Genomic DNA, 19,876 nt, shown 5'->3' with positions numbered 1-19,876 from the left:
GGACTTGTAGCAACGCCTCCTCTTTACATCAGTTCAAAGAGGAGCTTATAATCACTGGATAGGAATTCTCATCTACCAGAAAGGCGTACTTGAGAAAAGAAGGCAGGGGTTTCATATCAAGCTTTGGTGGCCCCTTTTCCTTATTGAGCACGTGTGGCTCCTCCCTGGGTTGTGGAGATTCATTAGTCTCAGTCAAATTGTCCTCTACAAGGGGGGCTCTAAAGAATTGTGAATTTTTTCTGCTTCTAAGACCTCTTAAATCAATGGCTCAATCAAATCAGTTTTCATGCAATCCTCAGAGTCACTAAGATGTTGTAAGGCCTCAAACACATTAAGAATAATCTGTTCATTATTGACTCTCAGAGTTAACTCGCACTTTTGCATATCAATCAGGGCTCTCCTAATAGCCAGAAAAGGTCTTTCCAAAATAATAGAAGCATTAACATCTTCCTCCATATCCAAGATTACAAAATCAGCGGGAAATATAAAGGTTTTTACCTTTGCTAGCAAATTCTCAACAACTCCAAGTGAAAATTTAATTGAATGGTCAGCAAGTTGTAGAGAAATCCTAGTGGGTTTTACCTCATCAATTTGGAGCTTTCTCATTAAAGAAAGTGACATTAAGTTGATGCTGGCTCCAAGATCGCACAGAGCTCTCTGAATAGTGACTTCACCAATGGTGTAAGAAATTAAAAAGCTCCCCGGATCCTTCATCTTCTGTGGGAGATTTTTCTGAATTATAGTACTGCATTCCTTGGTAAGAACCACTATTTTATTTTCCTTCAAATCCCTCTTCTTTGTTAACAGTTCCTTCATGAATTTAGCATATAGAGGTATTTGCTCTAGAGCCTCAACAAAAAGAATATTAATTTGCAACTTCCTGAAGACTTCCAAGAACTTTGAAAATTGCTTGTCCTTGGTTGCCTTTTGAAGCCTCTGGAATAGGAAATTTTTTGCTTATACTTAGGCATTAGAATCTTCACCTTGGGTTGCTCTTCCTTGGCTTTATTTGGGTTCGAGGAGGAGCTTGTAGGGGCATGCTCTTCAGTGTCTTTGGCTTTTTCCAGAGCTTCTTCAACTTGTTCCTCACTACCCTGGGCTTCTCTACCTACCGCCTTACCACTTCTCAGGTGGATAGCTTTGCACTCTTCCCTTGGATTTGGAACTGTATTACTAGAGAAGCTGTTGGTAGACTTCTTAGCAACCTCAGCAACTTGTTTGGCTAATTGACCCATTTGGACTTCCAAGTTCCTGATGGAGGCTTTAGTTTCCTGCATGAAGCTATTAGTGTTTTGGGTAAAGATGAAGGTTTATTTAGAGAGGTCTGCTAATGCTGTTTATAAGGCAGAGAATTTCTGAGGAATTTGGGGTAGATTTGAGGATTGAGGAGGTTGGTAGTGGTTGTTAAAATTATCTTGGTGGGAGTTGTGGTTGTGGAAGTTTTGTTGCCTCTGACCTTGATTTCCCCAACCAAAATTAGAGTGATTTCTCTATCCTAAATTGTAGGTTTTAGAAAAGGGATCATTGTTGGACGGTCGTGAAGCATTTCCCATATAATTAACCTATTCCATAGGAGATTACTCATACTCAAAGCTTTCCATCTGAAGTACCCCACCACTCATGTCATATGAAGCATCTTGGGTATTCACAATTGAAACTTGCATACCTCCCAAGTGTTGAGTGATGACATTGATATTCTGAGACATGGTCTTGTTCTGAGCAAGAATAGTATCCAAGACATCCAATTCTATGACTCATTTTCTCTTTGTTCTCTTTGAAGAGTATAGATACAGATTATTAGCTACCATCTCAATCAACTCTAAGGCCTCTTCAGTAGTCTTCTTCATGTGCAGAGATTCTCCTACAGAGTTATCCAATAAAATTCTTGAAGCTGGAGTGATTCCATCATAAAAGAATCTGCAACTGCCCCCAATCTGAGAACATGTCCGAAGAGCATTTTCTGATCGTAGCCTTGTACCTCTCCCAAGCCTCATAAAGAGACTCGCCATCTAGCTGTCTGAAAGTCTGAATATTGGTTCTCAACTTTGTCAACCTTTGAGGGGGAAAGAATTTGGTTAAGAACTTAGTGACCAAATTATCCCAGGTTGCTATACTCTGCTTGAGTTGTGTCTCAAGCCACTATTTGGCCATGTCCCTCACAGCAAACGGGAACAGTAACAACCGGTAAAAATAAACGGGAACCCCATTAGTTTTGACCATATCACAGATCTGCAGGAAGTTAGATATGAACAAGTTTGGGTCTTCCTGAGGGCTTTCATTAAACTGATAGTTCTGTTGTACCAGAGTAATGAGTTGAGGTTTCAACTTAAAGTTATTAGCATTCGCAGGAGGAACAACGATGCTACTGCCACAATGAGCAGGGTTTGAGGCAGGTAAGATCCAAGAGTGCTCCTAAGTTTCTCAAGAACATTGTTGATAACAACGTTGTTGTTGTTAGCTTCCATGTTGATTTCTTCAACTTCCTCTTCAGTTTCGTCCTTGAGACCTTCTACAATTCTCAAAGCTCTGGCTTGTTGCCTTTGTCTCCTGAGAGTTCTTTCAATCTTGAGATCATAGTCAAGAAGAGGTTCTTTGTCCCTATTTTTCTGTATAAACACACAGAAAATAAGACAAATTGGGATTCTCTACGTCAGAGTGAAGAGAAATTCCAGTGAGGCAAATAAAATAAAAAGAAATATAATAAAAGGAAAATGGAAAAAATTATATAAACGAAAGAAAAAGTCTAATCTAGGTAATCAATCAACGGGTAGTTGTTAATCATAATTAATCTCTGGCAACGGCGCCAAAAATTTGATGCGAATTTTTACAAACCACAAACTCCAGCAAGTGCACCGAATCATATCAAGTAATACCACAGGAGTGGGTTATCGTTCCCACGAGGATTAACGGATTAAGCAAGCAATAATTAATCGATTATTATAGTTAGACAGTTAGAATTTGGAGTTTCAATAGTAAAAAGCATAAAAAACAATGAATTAAAGAAAGCAAACAGTAAATATGTGGAGAGATAATATGAGAAGAGAGTTAAGGTATCAGAGATATTTAGATTTTCAAACTAGCAATTATTATCATCTACTTTGATCCTGAAAAGATACAATTAATGGCAAATCCTAGGTAATTGAACTCCAATTCCTTGGTAATTCAACTGTCAATTTCTTGATTAATTAATTATGCTAAAAAGTTAAGTATAATCTCTGATTTATAAGCCACACAATTCTTAAGAACCCAAAAGAAACTTGATTTTATATCATGTATTAAATAAATTCCAGATAATTGAAGAATTATAAGAAAAGAGTTTTAGCCTAATTTCAGTGATTTATCTTTTCCAAAATTCAGAAAAATTTATTTAGATTAAAGTTATTTTCCAATATACTATAATCCTTAAGATGAAGAACGAAACTCAATCCTTGAATAAAATACCAATGCATTAATCAAAATAGAAGAACAATAGTATTAATCAATCAAAATAAATAGAGCTCCTAATTTTAACAATGGAGGTTTAGTTGCTCATGGTGCAGAAAAAATCCTAAAAGTGTAAAAAGTATAAACTGATCAAAAGTGGAAGAAGAGAGGCGTAAAATTAATCTCTTCTCCTTTTGTATCTCTAATCCTAATTGGTTCAAACATTAACTTAAAACCTAAAAGTATATTTTTATTTTCTATTTGAATTTAGAATGGGATCCATGTGATTTGAATGACCAACGTGGTGTCCACTGCTGATGTGGCGTTTAACACCAAACCATCCAGAGACTATATACACACGTTCCAAATCCTAGCTCTAAATGCCAGTGATGTGGCGTTTAGCGCCAAGGTTGCAGAGAGGAATGGTAAGCTTCTGGTGTTTGGCGATAAACGCCGGTAATGTGTCATTTTGCACCACCAAGGCAGAGGGCACTTCACTTGCTTTCTTCTTCATTAATTCTGCCAAATCTTCACCCGAATGCTATTTGACATCAACAAAAAACCACAACAACTCAAAGTCGCATCTACTACGGTATAACTCACTTAAATCCTATAGAAAATCAACAAAATACCATACAAATCATATAGAAAAGATGCTTATGATGCTCATGCATCAACAGGCAATGCTATTTATCATCAAATCAAGCAGTAACCCAGTAACAGAGTCATCAAAATTGAAATTGATCATCAAGCAGTGAGAAAATCCAATCAACCAAGACCAAGTATTGAGCACTGACTAAGTATTCGAGACGTCACCTTCAACGACCGCAGTGAGCAGAGATTTGAGGGAGAACGAAGGACGACAGGAAGCTTGACGAACACAGGTGAGTTGGCAATGAAAACCTGATAGAGCAACGACAGATGAAGAGCTGCTTTTTGTAGGACCTTGAGACGCTGGCATTGGGCAAACGAGGGGAGGGCCTTTGAGCATGATGAACCAGGAGGATTGGCGAACAACCATGACGAACCTGGAGGTGATGGTGAGACAAACGGTGACACGATGGAGGCTAGGGTTTTCAAGGAAGAGCGAGATTGAGTTGAAAGGTGAGAAAGGGAAAGGAGACTGGTTTTTGCGTTTCTTTCTTTTGATTTTAGAAGCCCTTTTTCCTTTTCTTTTTTTTAATGAAATATCAAAGCCGCGCCGTTTAAAGAAAACCGGCCGAATCCTGGTTAAGTTCAAAGTACAATCACCCAGTTTTTAATCGGTTTAACAGTTTTAATACGATTTTTTCAGACAACTTTTTCCCTTAAATCAAATCAGTATTGCCATCAGTTCTCGGTCGGGCCGGTCTGACTAATTTGTCCGTTCCAGTTTTTAGAACTATGACTTAAATTTACAATGATACTACGTATTTTTCGCACTTCTCCACCAACACAGAAATATTTTTGTCAAAAACCTATTGATATAATACAATAATTTTATACATATAATTTTTGTACATAACATAAATTTATTAACATAACTTAAACTTTTTTTCATATAGTAAAAAAATATTTATACATAGTATAGTGATTTTTTGTACATAGCACATAAATTTTTATTGCGAATGTATTTTGTTAGTTGGGTGAGTTAACATTGTGGGTATGTGGTCTTTCAAAAATTTATATACTGTGTGTATTTTGTTAGTTATATGTCAATATTTTGAACATGTGGCCTTTGAAAATTTTTTGGTTATGCATAAAAAATTTATATGTTGTACATATGATATTTTGTTGTTGGGTGTCAATATTTTTCGCATGTAATCCTTCACAAATTTATGAAATTTGCACCAAAACTTCTATGTTATGTATGAAAATTTCTCTACTTAGTCATTTTACAGAACATGTATAAGATAAGAAGAAGACGACGACAACGACTATGATGATAATGAAGGAGGATGAGGAGTAAGGGTGTACATGGCCCGACCCGGTCCAAAGACCCAGTCCGACTCGAAGACCCGTTCTGGCCTCGAACACTTTAGAGACTAATTTGGCGTGAGTTCACCAGGTCTATGGACGGGTAAGGGTCTCAAAAATAGACCCGATCATTATTTCGGGTCGGGTCCGGATCAAGACGAACCCGGCTTCATCCGGCCCATGTGCACCTTAAGGGAACTAAAAAAGATATATATTTTAAATTTATTTCAATATTATGTTATATTAATTATAAACTTATTATTTTATTTTAATCGCACTTATTGAATTAGAAAATAGATCAAAGAAGCATCAAATTAGAATTTATAGATAAATTCAAGTTCAAATATGGATATCAATTTTTCGAAAACAAGTTTTTTCTTTATAAATAAGTGTATCATAAATAAGTTTATGTATAAATAATTTTTTTTATAAATTATTATTAAAGCTTTAACGACCCAGTTTTCACCCGATTTGGATCTGGTATAGTTGTAACCCGAAAATGTTTAGGCTTCATTGGGTTTAGAGTTGGGTCAGGGTCTAAAAAATAAATTCGGTGTATATTTAGGGTCGGGTCTGGGTCAGGACAAACCTGATTTCACCCGGCCATGCACACCCCTAGTGAGGAGAAAAAAGGAAGAGAAAAAATAAAAAAATTAAAAAGAGAAAAAGAAGGAGAAGAATACCACGAGAACAATGACGAAGTACACATACAATAAGTGAGATTTGGTTGGTCTTAATTCAAAAAAAGCTAACTTTATTATTAAATTTATAGATTGAATTATTTGAACTAATTATACGTTAAAGTATACAATCATGTTTGGGAAGCAATTTAGATCACCCAACTTTAACAAACTACATATTGAGTTGCAAAAAAGCCATTTAAATAAAAAAAAACTAAAATACCTATTCAAATGAAATAATTTCTCCCTCTTCTCACATTTCTAACTTCTCATTCTAAAAAAAATATCAAAACAACCCTTCTTTCTTAGTCTCTTTGTCATTTTCTTACTCGAATGAACTCTTGCCTTCTTCTTCTCTGACGAAGTCAAAATCCAACACCGACCATTACTTCATTGGACATTATCTCCGCCTTTGTCTCTGTTTGGCTAGGTCACCATCATCTCCGGTCATTGATGTGCTTACCTTTTTGCTGTGTCTCTATCACTACTCTCACCACTGGTGTTGTCTGGTGTTATCTTCTTCTCGCTGATAAGAGATTTTAACATTCTTGCATTTTTTTTTGTTTCTAATTTTTACATTTTAACATTCTTAGTTTCTCTTGATTAAGTTTCTATTTCTCCCCTTCAATTTGTCGTCGTTGCTTCTCTACTTGGTTTCGCCACTACTATATCTTCTCTTTGGTCCACCACTGTTGTTTCTCTAGTTGATTCCATCGTCATTACTTCTTCCCTTAGTTATATTGCTATTGTTGTTCAAGTATCCTTAGTGTTTCTTTATTTTTGCTTTCTTTTAAAGAGAAAGTGGTTGAATTGGAATTTTGAATATTTTTTTACTTTTGTTTTTCTAGTTGTATGTTTCAGATGTTCTTTTTTTTCCTTGTGTTTTGAGTGTTTTAATTATTATTAATTTATATGAGCATTTGTTGAGTTCAGATTTTAGATGTTTTTGTCTAAAATAGTTTAGAATGTTCTTATTTTAGTCAAATAGAGATTTTGAAATACTGTTCTTAACTTATTATGCTAAGATCCTAAAATGTGTCTAAAACATCTAATCATTTCTCTTGATGCCTCTTTATGAGTAATGTGTTTATATTGCTAATAAATGATGTACTTTTTTTTTACTATTTAAAAAAATCTAAAAGAAAAAGTTTCCATGCATTTGTTCTTGCTCCAACATCATAGTTTTAATAAAAAGTAATAGATATTTTCAAATGAAACCAATCATGCTAATATTACTCATGTTATAAATTTTGGTGTAAAACTCCTAGATATCCTAGTAAAGAAGGTTAACTAATCCTAAGAACTAAAAAAAATTAGAATTTAAAATTAAAAGTTTATGATTTAGAGTATAAAATTTAAGATAAATAAATTAATTTAAAAATATAAAAAATTAATTTTTAGTTAGCCAATATTAAACTTTTCTTTCATATCAGTCCATGATAACAAGAGAAAAACATCAAACATTTAGCTCAATCAATCAAATGAAATCCTTATTCACACTATATTTTCATTCTGTTACATTTCAACATATTGCACTCTTTCTAGAAATAAATTTTATTATGGTGACTCACCATTTGATAGCTAATTAATAAGATCAATATAATGATTGTGTAAAAATTCTTCTGTTTTATCCATTTTACATACATAGGCTTCATGTATATACAAGAACTATCATTCTTTGTACTTTTTAAATGAAAAATACTCAAAATACAATAATTCTTCATCTTTATTTCTTCCTTCTTTTAAGTCTTATTATGGTATCAGAGCTCTTCTTGAACTCTGTAAATATTCATATTCAAAACAGTCAATACCCTTTTCTTTTTACATACATCCCAATGAGAATTCCATTTTTGTCTTAGTCACTTCTGTGCTTGCAGGAAACAACTATTATTCCTGGAATCGTTCTTTAATCAATGACCATAATCTCCAAAAGCAAACATTACTTTCTTACCGGTTCTATACCATCACCCTTACTTGATGAGCCCTCTTTTTTTTAGCTTAGGAGCGTTGTAATAACCTGTCTTGTCCTAGTTATTTCATTCTCTATCTCCATCCATTACTTAGAGCGTCATCCACCTTACTACTATTTCCAATACCGTGTTAAAAAGGCTGAAGCTCCTCCATCAGAATGTAAAAATAAAAACATCCAGCCTTTTAATGATCTTGGACCCTCAAACTAACTTAGGCTTTTACAAAGTCTAAGTACACATTGTCTTTGTTCTTTAAACACATTTGCTATTTTAAATTATTTTTCACATCAAAATAATTTTTTGGACACTTGATCATTGATTTTGGTGTTACATACCACATTGTATCAATTTTATCTTAGTTTACTTTTTATTCTAAATTTCTCTCATTACTGTTCACTTACTCATTACTGCATAAGTTATTGGCTTGTAGAAGGATGTTGTAAAATTTTTATCCTTTTTAATTTTTTATGATACTTACTTTAATTTTAATATAATTTTAATTTCTAAAATTATTTTCATATTCAAATATAAACTCACTTTTTCATCTTTTTCTTGTACATTACAAGTCAAGAATTTGAGGATAATTGATTTAAGTAGAATGAGAGAGAAATTATACATTTTTGAAATTAAAGTACCTTCACGAACAAATCATTATCTACACACTCCATACATACCATCCAATCCTTACTAATCACTCCTTTAAATTTATGATATTTTTGTTTAGTACATCTTTCTAAAAAAAAAAGACTAAATTTTATAGACAATATTTCTTTTATTTTCATGCACCATGATAAATCTTGTGATATTTGTCATCTTTCTAAGTAAAAAAAAAAAAAAGAAAAAACTTTCTTTTTTATCAAAATTTCAATAAAGTTAATGCAAGTTTTGGTTTATTACATTTGATATTTGGGGTCTGTTTCGACAAAATTTTATTTACAATCATAAATATTTTTTAACTATTAATAATTTTAATCGTTTTACTTAGATTATTTTATTAAAATCAAAAGACGAAGTTTAAAATCATGTAAAAAATTCTATTATTTTGGTTAAAACACAATTTAATTCTAAAGTCAAATATATTTGTTTAAATAATGAACCTGAAATCCTTTGCATGATTTTTGTTCTTTCAAAGGCATCACTTATTAATGTAGTTGTGTTGAAACATTCCAACAAAATAAATGGATAGAACATAAATACCAACATAATTTAAATATAGCCTGTATTTTAATATTTCAATCCAATTTATCTCTATCTTTTTGGTCTTATGCTGTCAATCATATCATTTATTTCCTTAATCGGGTACCATCTTCGGCAATTAATTTGTAAACACCATTCTAAATTTTATTTCATCCTTCATCAAATTATCATGAAATTTAAAAATTTTGAGTGCCTTTGTTGTGTTTCTACCCTCATAGTAAATAGATTAAAATTTAATCCAAAAACTAAAAAAAACTACTTTCATCGATTTTCAAAATAAATTAAAATGTTACATTATTTTTTAGATGGTAAAATAAATTAAAATTTTAAAAATATAGTTTTTTATGGGGTAAAAAACACAAATAAGTCATGAAAGAAAACTTGTTACATGAATAAGCCAAATAAAAAAGTGACTCACGAATCAGCCAAAGCATATTTCTATATAATTCGAACCTAATAGGTTCGAACTCTATTTGTACATAAATCGAACCTAATTGGTTCAAACTTCATAGCTATAATTCGAACCCAATTGGTTCGAATTACTATTCATTTCGTGGCTCAAATAATTCGAACCTAATTGGTTCGAATTACTTTAAATGCAAATTGAACCAAGATGGTTCGAATTAGTAAGGAACAGAGCTGAATATGTTACGTCCATGGGAATAAATTAGTTTACGAGTTACATTAATCAAGACATGATGCGGCAATTAAATAACATCAAAATACTAAATACAGATATTTTCAGAGCAACACAGACATACATGTAAAGGTGGATACGAAGTAACACTGGTAACAAAATACATAGACCAACATGGGTTACATACAACTCGGCACATAAATCATCTAAAAAGGTGCGACCACGTGAAGCAACGATGTGGAACCCGTGTCCTCTAACCTCTCCGGATAAGCGGCTCCTCATCCTTGATCTCGTCCTCCTCGTCCTCGTCCTGCGGGGCTGGCTGTGCAGGCGTCCTAGGCTGGACATGTACCGGTCAGGATGAGGACGGCCCGGCAACTGAATGTGACCCAGCAGTATGTGTCGACGCTGGGGTACCACCCAAAGCGAAATATTGAGGAGGAGGCACGGAGGGCAGCTCATTCAGATCGACATCTAACGCTGCCTGTGTCCCCGTCGTCTGACTCCGCCCAGGGACAGCCTCATCATCGTGCATCATGGCACTGATGTCATCAAAGAAGGGGGATCCAAGATCCCCATCAAACCCAACACCGACAAGTAAGTCTGAAAACGTGCTGCCTGGACTCACCCATGGCCTACTCTCCTGAGGTATGTGGTCGTAAGGGGGAACTCGGACGAAGTAATCTCCCAGTGGCACCTCCCCAAGTCCAGTCTCAGCATGGGCAGTGGGATCTCTGGTGGCGTGCTCCTGTCCACCAAGGCCACCAGCCTCACCATGGTCCTGGCCCGCAACGGGTGCCCTCCGTCTGCCTCCACGCCCTCGTCCTCGACGACCACCCTTACCTGCCTCATCAGCCTCGTCGATAGCCTGCTCTACCCACCTCCACTCACGCTGGCTCCGTCGTGTTCCAACACGAGCTCTCCTCTCAACCCGTCGCCTATCAGGGACGTCGTCGACTCGATCCACGTCGGAAACTAGCCCAGGACCCCTCTGTGATGCCTCGATAGGAATAGGAATGCCCCTCAAATCCCCCAGATCAAACTCGGGTGATAAGAACCTCTTTCCATGCCGACTCCACCAGTCTAGGAAGGCGTGCAAAGGTCCAGGGTCGGCAACAACATCGAACCGGAGGACGTGGTCCTCACGGGTCTCCCAAAGAGTATGCCAATGCCGTAATACAGACGGGAACCAACGATCACCGCTTCTCCCGTCCTTCGACATCAGAAAGTCGATGTTAAGGGCGGGACGCGGGAGGGGCTCCACACCACTGAACTGAGGTAGAACCCTATCTACCTGATGCCACTCTACAACGGCAAAGTATATAAGCGACGTGACAGACCGCCAAAGCGCCGTGTGGTGAGGCTCCAACGCCTCCGGATGCACAACCTGAAGTACATCGGGGGAGCTATATGGCATCCAGATAAACTGCACAGAAAAATAGCTATATTGTCACGCTAACTCTTATAATACAGAAACATCTAATGTCTAGTTATTCAAATAAAAGTATGACAGGAACAACACTCACATCCCTGGACTGCAACATGTCTATCTTCAGTCGTGTGCTCTGTACTCTAGGACCCTTCTCGCTGTAGGAAGGGTTGTAACCTGACCACCTGCAGTGCACATGGGTGTGATGGTTAATCAGGACTATGACATATTTGTAATACACTACAAGCGTACATGAAGAATATCTATGTTAACTTGAAATATAAAAGCGTGAGTAGCATACCTCGATGCCAAAGGCCAACTGCATGTGTCATACCCAGCAGGCCTAAACCTGGGAAAGCGCCAGAAGATCCAGGACTGAAGTAGCTGTAGTGGGTCCGCTAACTTCACCACATGTCTGTTTGCCACTCGGCACATGCACCGGTACAACCAAGCCAATGCAGCAGACCCCCAACTGTAGGAACCCATCTCCTCAAGCCTAGCAACGTAGGGAAGCCATCTGATGTGAATGCGGTTGCCGGACTTGTCTCCAAACAACTGAGTGCCTAACAACATCATGATATAGGCACGAGCAAATCGGCGCACAGTCTCCTCATCGGCTCCCTCGGGCACTCTCCGAAAGTCTCCTGGAACCAGGTGCAGTTAACTGCGAACTTCTGAACCTGGCTCGGAGGAGGAATCACTCCAAGCAACTCCTCGAACCACACCCAAGCTAGACGTCTACCCTCGATATACGTATGAAAATCTGTAAGGCAATCGCTCACATAACCCCCGTCAACTGCCAACCCTAACTGGTACGCCACGTTCTGAAGCGTGATGGTGCACTCTCCGAAGGGCATATGGAAGGTGTGCGTCTCAGGACGCCACCGCTCAACAAAGGCGCTGACAAGGGGCTCATTTAACCGATACCATCTATCGTTGAGTCTAGCCAGATGGTATAACCCGGCCATCTGCAAGTATGGAACATAACGCTCATCGAGTGGCATGCCTTGTTGCCGCCGCATGCTCCTGATGCATCGCTGTGGCTGCGCATTAAATGGACCGCATTATTAGAACCACATACAATACTGGTAAGCAAAAAAAAAAACTAACACAATAAACCACTTACATAAACCAATTACATAAAAATCACTAAAATAAACCACTTGCAATACCACTACAATAAATCACTAACAATACCACCTAACATAAACCACTAACAATACCACCTAACATAAACCACTAACATAAACCACTTACATAAATAATTAACACAACCACATATAAAACCACTTAGCGTAAACCACCAACTAAACCGCATGCAAAACCTCTAACATAAACCATTTGCAATACCACCACCACTAAAACCACAGGCAAAATCACTAACTCAAATAAACCGTGTGCACAAAGTTTTCTATGTACTAACCTCGTCCTTGATCACCCCGGCTATATGAGCAACCCTGTCCAACCGGTACAGCCTTTCAGGATCGTCCCCCATAAGCTGAGTCTTCGGTTCAACTATTTCTTAGATCGAATCTGGGTTGTTTTCTCTGGAATTTGGTGGGGTATGAGAAATGAGAAGTGGTTCGAATTTGGTTGATTCGAACTCCTTTTATACCACAATTGCATGTAATTCGAACCAATTAGGTTCGAATTATTTGAGCCACGAAATGAATAGTAATTCGAACCAATTAGGTTCAAATTATAGCTATGAAGTTCGAATCAATTAGGTTCGATTTATGTACAAATAGAGTTCGAACCTATTAGGTTCGAATTATATAGAAATAGGCTTTGGCTGATTCGTGAGTCACTTTTCCATTTGGCTTATTCATGTAACAAGTTTCTTCCCATGGTTTATTTGTGTTTTTTACCCTTTTTTATGAATCTATTTTTCCATTAGTTCACAAAAATACACAGAATACTCCTCCTGTCCAACAAACCCGATTGATAGAATCACTTTTTTCTCTCCTATTAATTTTCCAATTGGCCACATCCATCACATCTCTTAGCCCTTTACAACAAGAAGACCACTTTAATAAAGACACTAAAATTATATTTTTTAAAACATTTACACATGTCATATTATTATTGGATATCTTTATTAAACCGGTTAATAATTTATTTTTTAATAAACCAGAACAAAATCAGTTTATTATAGCAACAATAATAAACCCAATTGTCTGTATTATAATTATTAGACCCAATTTGATCCGATTGAATTATACCATCTAAACCGAATATCTTTAAATTTTTTGATAAAAAAATAATTATATCCCTTACTTTTTGTTTTTCAGATATTTAAATTCCTAAAAATTTAAAAATACAATTAAATTCCTAGAAAAAAAATTTGGTTTATTGTTATTGTTATAAAAAAATTGGTTTTATTCTAATTTGTTAAAAAATTCAAAAATAACCGATTCATTAATACGTCTAATAATAATATGACACGTAAATGTCTTTACAAAAAAACGTTTTACACATCTTTATAGGAACATCCCTTTTACAACAATCTAAAACGACCACTCTTCACATTAACCCGATTAGACTTCCAATTAGACTAACACAACTCATACCTTTTGATTCAACACATCCTCCACCCTCTCCTCCATAAACACGCCACATACTTCTCTCTCCTTCTTCTACCTAACCAATATCTTCATCCAAATTTTCACCCATAAACACAAATGCATCCCCAAGCACTATTTCTATTTTGCAACAAGACACCACATCTCCTCCTCCCTCTTGTAAGACATCACCGTCCTGTCATTCGTCACCATCCCAATCACCACCACTGACAGTCACAGCGACACCACCAACCACCTCCTTACCTTTCAGATTATTTGTGTAATTCCTCTCTCACTTATGTAAATTCTTCTTCCTTCAATTGCCATTTTTCTTTAAGCACTGTTATGTCTTTTTCTTTCTTTTCACCTTTCGTCATCAATTTATTATCTCTACATTCTGGCCTAAGCTATTAAGAATGCTAATATTCATTTAAATTGACGCAGTGACATGAAATATGAGTTGAATGTCCTTGAGTTGAACAACATTTGACTGTAAATGGGTGTATCAGATCGAACATAAGCCAAAAAGTTTCATTGATCGGTACAAAGCACGTCTTGTAACTAAAGAATTTACAGAAATTGAGGTGTTAATTTCTTAGAAACTTTTTCTCATGTCGTCAAACATGTAACTTACAGAATGGTACTTGCTTATGGGATCTCTATGTTTAAATTGTTTACATGTCTTTACCTCTTGAAATTACATCTACTCGTCCAAACCAATGCTGCAAATTGTTGATATCACTCCTAATTGTATGTGGTATAAAAAATTTTATACACTCTTAATTTCTCATGGATATCAACTGATAATACCATATTATAGTTTATTTGTCAAATTTAATGATGTTGGAGTCTTCTTTTAGTTTATGTTCATGATATAATTTTCATATAAAATTTAATTTTTGATCTTGCTACCACTAAATCTATTTTGCACCAGTATTTTAGAATTAAAGTCCTAGGTCCTTTAAAATATTTTTTTGACATTGAAATTGTTCAATCAACTAAGGGGATTTCACTATCACAGAAAATTTTATTTGGATCTTTTTGAAGATGTTAATTTATGAGATGCTAAATCGGTTTTTTTTTATGGATAGTACCACAAGAATATATAAGATAATAATTCTCCCCTCTCAAATATTTTTACTTATCATTATTTGATTGGTCGTCTCATCTATTTTACCATTATTCGATCCAACATTATGTATATCATATAATAATTGAGATAATTTATGGTAATTCTCACTCAATTCTATTTCTAAGCCACTAAGCAAGTATTGAGGGGGAGTGAATCCTCACGATTTATTGTTTGATAAAATATAACTTTTTATCATTTAATATGTTCTCTTTTTATATGTTTTTTCTTAATTTTATGTAAAGAATATAATGTAAGAGATCACATTTTATTAAATAATTGAAAAAAATTAAGAGAATTTATTCTCATATTGAGATACTTGAAAAACAATCCTAAAAATTTTTTTTTTTTAAATTATGACCTTCAACTTTTTTATTTTATTGACTTTGATTAGGCAGAATATTCTAACATATGAAGATCTTTGACTAATTATTATGTTTTTTGAACAACTCTTTAGTTTTTTGGAAAATCAAGAATACCATTACGTGTTTTTCCGTTGAGGCTAAATACTAGAGGTTATTGTCATTTGATCAAACAAAATACTTAAATTAAAATGATAAAACTTCTCCTTGTTTCATCTTTCAAATAATTCACTGACATTTTCATCAAGACATTACCTCTTCAACTTTTTCATCTCAATATTTTTAATGGTATTTTAGATATCTTTTATCCTTTAACTTACGGAGACGTATTAAACCTTCATTTCACATTATGTATATTTGGACGCCATTATTTTGTAAAAAAAAAAAAAATCTTTTTTTAATAAATTTTTTTTAATTTTTTAACGTGTTTAGTAAATTTCTAGTAGTAAAAGTAAAAACACTAGTAAAATAAAAAAAAATCTTTTTTGAGAAGCTGTAATTTATATCTTTTTTAAAAGATCTTTTTTCTTTAAAAAAAAAGATGTTTTTCATGTAATAAATAAACAAAAAAATATTTTTATATTGTTATACCCAAACATAATTGATAGATAAAAAGACCTTTTTATATGAGATATCTAAACAAAAAATTACTTTTACTTCTCTATAAGATTTTTAAAAAAAAATAACTCGAAAAAAGATCTTTTCTTGAAAACGCATCTAAACAAGCCCATAATCCCACGATAACAAGAAGGAAACATCAAAACATGCTATACGTGTTTAGTAAAGTTGTTATGGTGACTCAAAAATTCTCAGAAAATTCTCCTTCACATCACTTTTTCATTCGGTTACATTTCAGCATATTTGCACTCCTTATAAAAATAAAGTTGTTATGGTGACTCAAAACAGCTAATTAGATCACTATAGTGATTGTGTAAAGATTCTTTTATTTTATCCATTTTACATACACATAGACGTTATGTAATATAGGAACTACTATTCTTTGTAATTTTCCGGTGAAGAATGATACAATAATTCTTTATCTTTATTTCTTTCTTCTTTTAATTTTTATTAGCATAGTTATTAAAACTGAATCGGTGATCGAACCGATCAAACTACTGGTTTATTGAATTACTGATTCAACTAATGAGTCTTTACCTATTATTATATATTATAAATATTTGTTGAAAAATAATATTAATAAATATCATATAATCATAAAAAAATAAATAAATTGTGATTAATAAAATTATTTATTTATTTTTTTAATTTGTATTAAATATAAAATTATAGTTAAATAAAATATGAATGATTTAAAAATGAGTGACATTAAAATTAAAATAAATTGAATATAAGTAAATTAAAACATCCTATATGTATTATAATTTGTACTTTCAATAATAAGAAGCATTTTAGCCTGGTGGTCTTAGTAGCCTTCTTATTACCTTTATGTAAGGGGTTCGAAGGGTTTAGGGTTTAGGGTTCGAACCCCAGCCATGCAACGCAAGAGCATATGGAGCACGGTGGAGCTGCGAAACGCTGGTACGCCGTAGGTTCTCCTTCAATTCAACCGAGCGGTTCGGTTGGACCAATACCCACCGATTTTTTCCGGTTTAATACGGGTTTGACCGGTTTGTTCCGGTTCTCTACCTTAAGTGGTTGGAAGTTTGGACCGGACCGGTAAAGTTCGGTTTACCAGTTTCCCGATCGAACTCCGGTTTTACTAACTATGCTTATTAGTCAATATTAAATATTAATCGATTTTAAAATTTATATTTATAATTAAATATTTACTGATTTAAAATAAAAAATTTATAATTTAAAAGTTAAAATTTAAAATAAAAAAATAATTTTAAAACAATTAACTAATAATGTTAATAAAAAAAATTAATTTTTTAACATTATTTTTTTAAATGGACTAATATTAATTAAAAAATTAACTTTTTTAATATTACTCTTAGCGTAATTATTAAATCTTAAATAGGTTGTCACGAGATACTATGACAAAAATAATGATAAAATTATAATTTTTGCATGTAGAATTTCTTTCATCTTAAAAAGAGTTTAAGAGTAATTCCTCTATTTAAGCAGTTTTTTTATTTTGTTTATTTTATTTTTCTTTATTTAGTTTATTCACAAAAAATCAGGTTGTCACGAGGATAACGAGATATATATATTATAATGTTAAATTGAAGAGACAGAAAGTACATAAAGTAGGGTTAATTTTCTCTATACGGAAGAGTGGTCATCAGTAGCTTTTGCTTATAAGGCTAAAAGATAAAAACGTACATTTCAAACTATTTACCGTCAGTCAGAGAAGTTGATTGATACAATCACCTTAAGTATATTATGTAATTGGCCTTTTGGCTAAGATCAAATGCGTATTATTTGGAATTGAAAAGAGATTACACCAATCACTCAATGCTGTATATGTTGATTGATTTATTTATTATATATTTTAAGAATTGATTTCTTCTATTATTGATTTTTTTTAATGACTGTATCATATTTAGAATTGAAAATATTTCAAATTAATGTTTAGATTTATTAGCTAATATATATTTTAAGAATATATATTAAAATTATTATTAATATATTTTATAAATTTTTTTTAATAAATACAAAATAAGTATATATATTAAATACTTAAATTTTGATATATTTTTTATAAAAGAATTTAAATAAATAATTTTAACATACATTTTTAAAACACATATTAACTAAATAATATTTTATTTTATTTTATTATAAAATTTCATGAAAAAAAGTATTTTTAATAACCAGATATTAATTCCAAAAATAGCAAAAACAAACATTTTAATTCGGATAGGAAAAGGATAGTCAAACATTATAGAGTAAAACGAATTAAATTAAGGGGCCCTCTCCTATCAATAATAATCAATGTAGCGTACAAAACTTATGTTACAATCTTTAATGTAAATTAAGAAAATATTTAATGTTAGTTTTAAGTTTAAGTTTATTTTGGATTTATAAAATAATTCATTAATATTTATGAAATTATATAGCATGAATACTAATAATATTTTCAAACTAAAAATAAAATTTGTCATTATAATATTTTATTTTAATTTAATTAGAATGATTTTATATTATTTTTAATTATTCTATCAAAATTATTATACAAATAATAAAATTTTATTAATTCTATATAAAAATGATACTATTTTTTAAGATATCACTAACTATTTAGCTCTTTAAAAATATAATTATGGTATATATATATATTAAAATTAGTCACTAATATAAAATATATTTTAAAATATAAATATATATTAAAAATAAATTAAACTATATATATATAAATACATTGATAACTGATTTTAGTGATTAATTTTAATGTGTGAACAAATTTTTTTTTTTTTAAATACCAAACGTGATGCATATTCCTAAAACATCCGATGTGGGGACTCATTCGGCGTCATATATTACAAAACCATCTTGACACTTTTGAGCATCATCACACAATTATGGAGAAGAAAAATCCATGCATAGTGATGGTTCCTTCCCCTGGTCTGAGCCATTTGATTCCACTTGTTGAGTTTGCAAAGATTCTTACTCATGACGATGATGAGTTGCATGTGAAGTTGATGATTCCAACACTTGGTCCTCCTTCTTCTTCCATGAACTCCATCCTCAACAAAAACTCTCTCCCACCAAACATAACCTTCACTCTTCTTCCCCAAGTCAACGTTGAAGACCTCACCATCACTGATGAGAATCCTCAACCTGCAACTCAGATGCAACTAACAGTGAAACATTCTCTTCCTTTCCTCCATCAAGAACTAACATCACTCATCACTTCCACCAATCACAACATCCTTGCAATTCTCTTCAGCCTCTTCTCAACCGATGTTCTTGATCTTGCCAAGGAATTCAATCTCTTGTCCTATGTTTTCTTTGCCTCTGGAGCTTTATTTCTATCATTCTGTCTTCATCTTCCACACCTTGATGATCAACAACAACAACATGAACATGAACAAGAAGAGTCCTTGTTGTTCCACCACCAGTTAACAGAAAAAACTACTGTTAATGTTCCAGGTTGTCCTGTGCCGTTTCAGGTCCATGATTTTCCACAACCAGCTCTCTCTCAAAGATCAACCCAAGCCTACAAATCATTTCTTGGTGTTTGCATAAAGTACTCACTGGTTGATGGTGTTTTAGTCAACACTTTCACAGATTTAGAAGCTGATTTAATAAGAGCCATAGAAGATCAAGCCAACAATAGAGAAAATACTAATAGCCCTTTTGTTTACCCTATTGGACCAATCATTCAGAGTGCCACCAGCAATCAGGTTCATAGAATTTTTTTAAAACTTAATTTGTTTTAATTTTATATTCAACATTTTAAATATGTTTTAATTATACTTTTAATTGGACAATATGTCAGATACAACAATCTTATAGTGACATATCACTCTGTCAAAAAGTAGAAAAAATTCAGATTAATTCTTTTAAAATTGTAATATTAGAAGATTTTAAGAATTAAATTGAGATTCTAACTAATATGTTATCGA

The 19,876-nt window shown here is 33.3% G+C and overlaps 3 protein-coding genes across 3 annotated transcripts in view; 1 reads left to right on the top strand and 2 right to left on the bottom strand.

The window, feature by feature from the left end:
- Positions 1 to 255: 255 nt before the first annotated feature.
- LOC127744887 (uncharacterized) lies at positions 256 to 2,009 on the bottom strand. The gene is made up of 4 exons (XM_052257713.1): positions 1,806 to 2,009; positions 1,611 to 1,715; positions 984 to 1,271; positions 256 to 936 (listed from the first exon to the last, which is right to left on the bottom strand). The coding sequence occupies exons 1-4, from the start codon at positions 2,007 to 2,009 to the stop codon at positions 256 to 258; spliced, it is 1,278 nt and encodes a 425-aa protein (XP_052113673.1).
- A 9,855-nt stretch (positions 2,010 to 11,864) lies between these two features.
- On the bottom strand, positions 11,865 to 12,787 carry LOC107473265 (serine/threonine-protein phosphatase 7 long form homolog). The gene is made up of 2 exons (XM_016092817.1): positions 12,716 to 12,787; positions 11,865 to 12,335 (listed from the first exon to the last, which is right to left on the bottom strand). The coding sequence occupies exons 1-2, from the start codon at positions 12,785 to 12,787 to the stop codon at positions 11,865 to 11,867; spliced, it is 543 nt and encodes a 180-aa protein (XP_015948303.1).
- Positions 12,788 to 18,770: 5,983 nt separating this feature from the next.
- Positions 18,771 to 19,876, top strand: part of LOC107473187 (hydroquinone glucosyltransferase) — a 2,290-nt gene continuing 1,184 nt past the window's right edge. The window contains exon 1 of the mRNA XM_016092737.3: positions 18,771 to 19,654. Within this exon, the coding sequence (XP_015948223.1) occupies positions 18,830 to 19,654 (825 nt within the window). The 5' untranslated portion in view covers positions 18,771 to 18,829. The remainder of the gene's footprint in view (positions 19,655 to 19,876) is intronic.

The sequence above is a fragment of the Arachis duranensis genome, chromosome 2 (assembly GCF_000817695.3).
Source record: "Arachis duranensis cultivar V14167 chromosome 2, aradu.V14167.gnm2.J7QH, whole genome shotgun sequence".
Taxonomy (NCBI): domain Eukaryota; kingdom Viridiplantae; phylum Streptophyta; class Magnoliopsida; order Fabales; family Fabaceae; genus Arachis; species Arachis duranensis.
The sequence above is the reverse complement of the archived record's forward strand: the minus strand, read 5'-3'. Positions and strand labels throughout refer to the sequence as shown.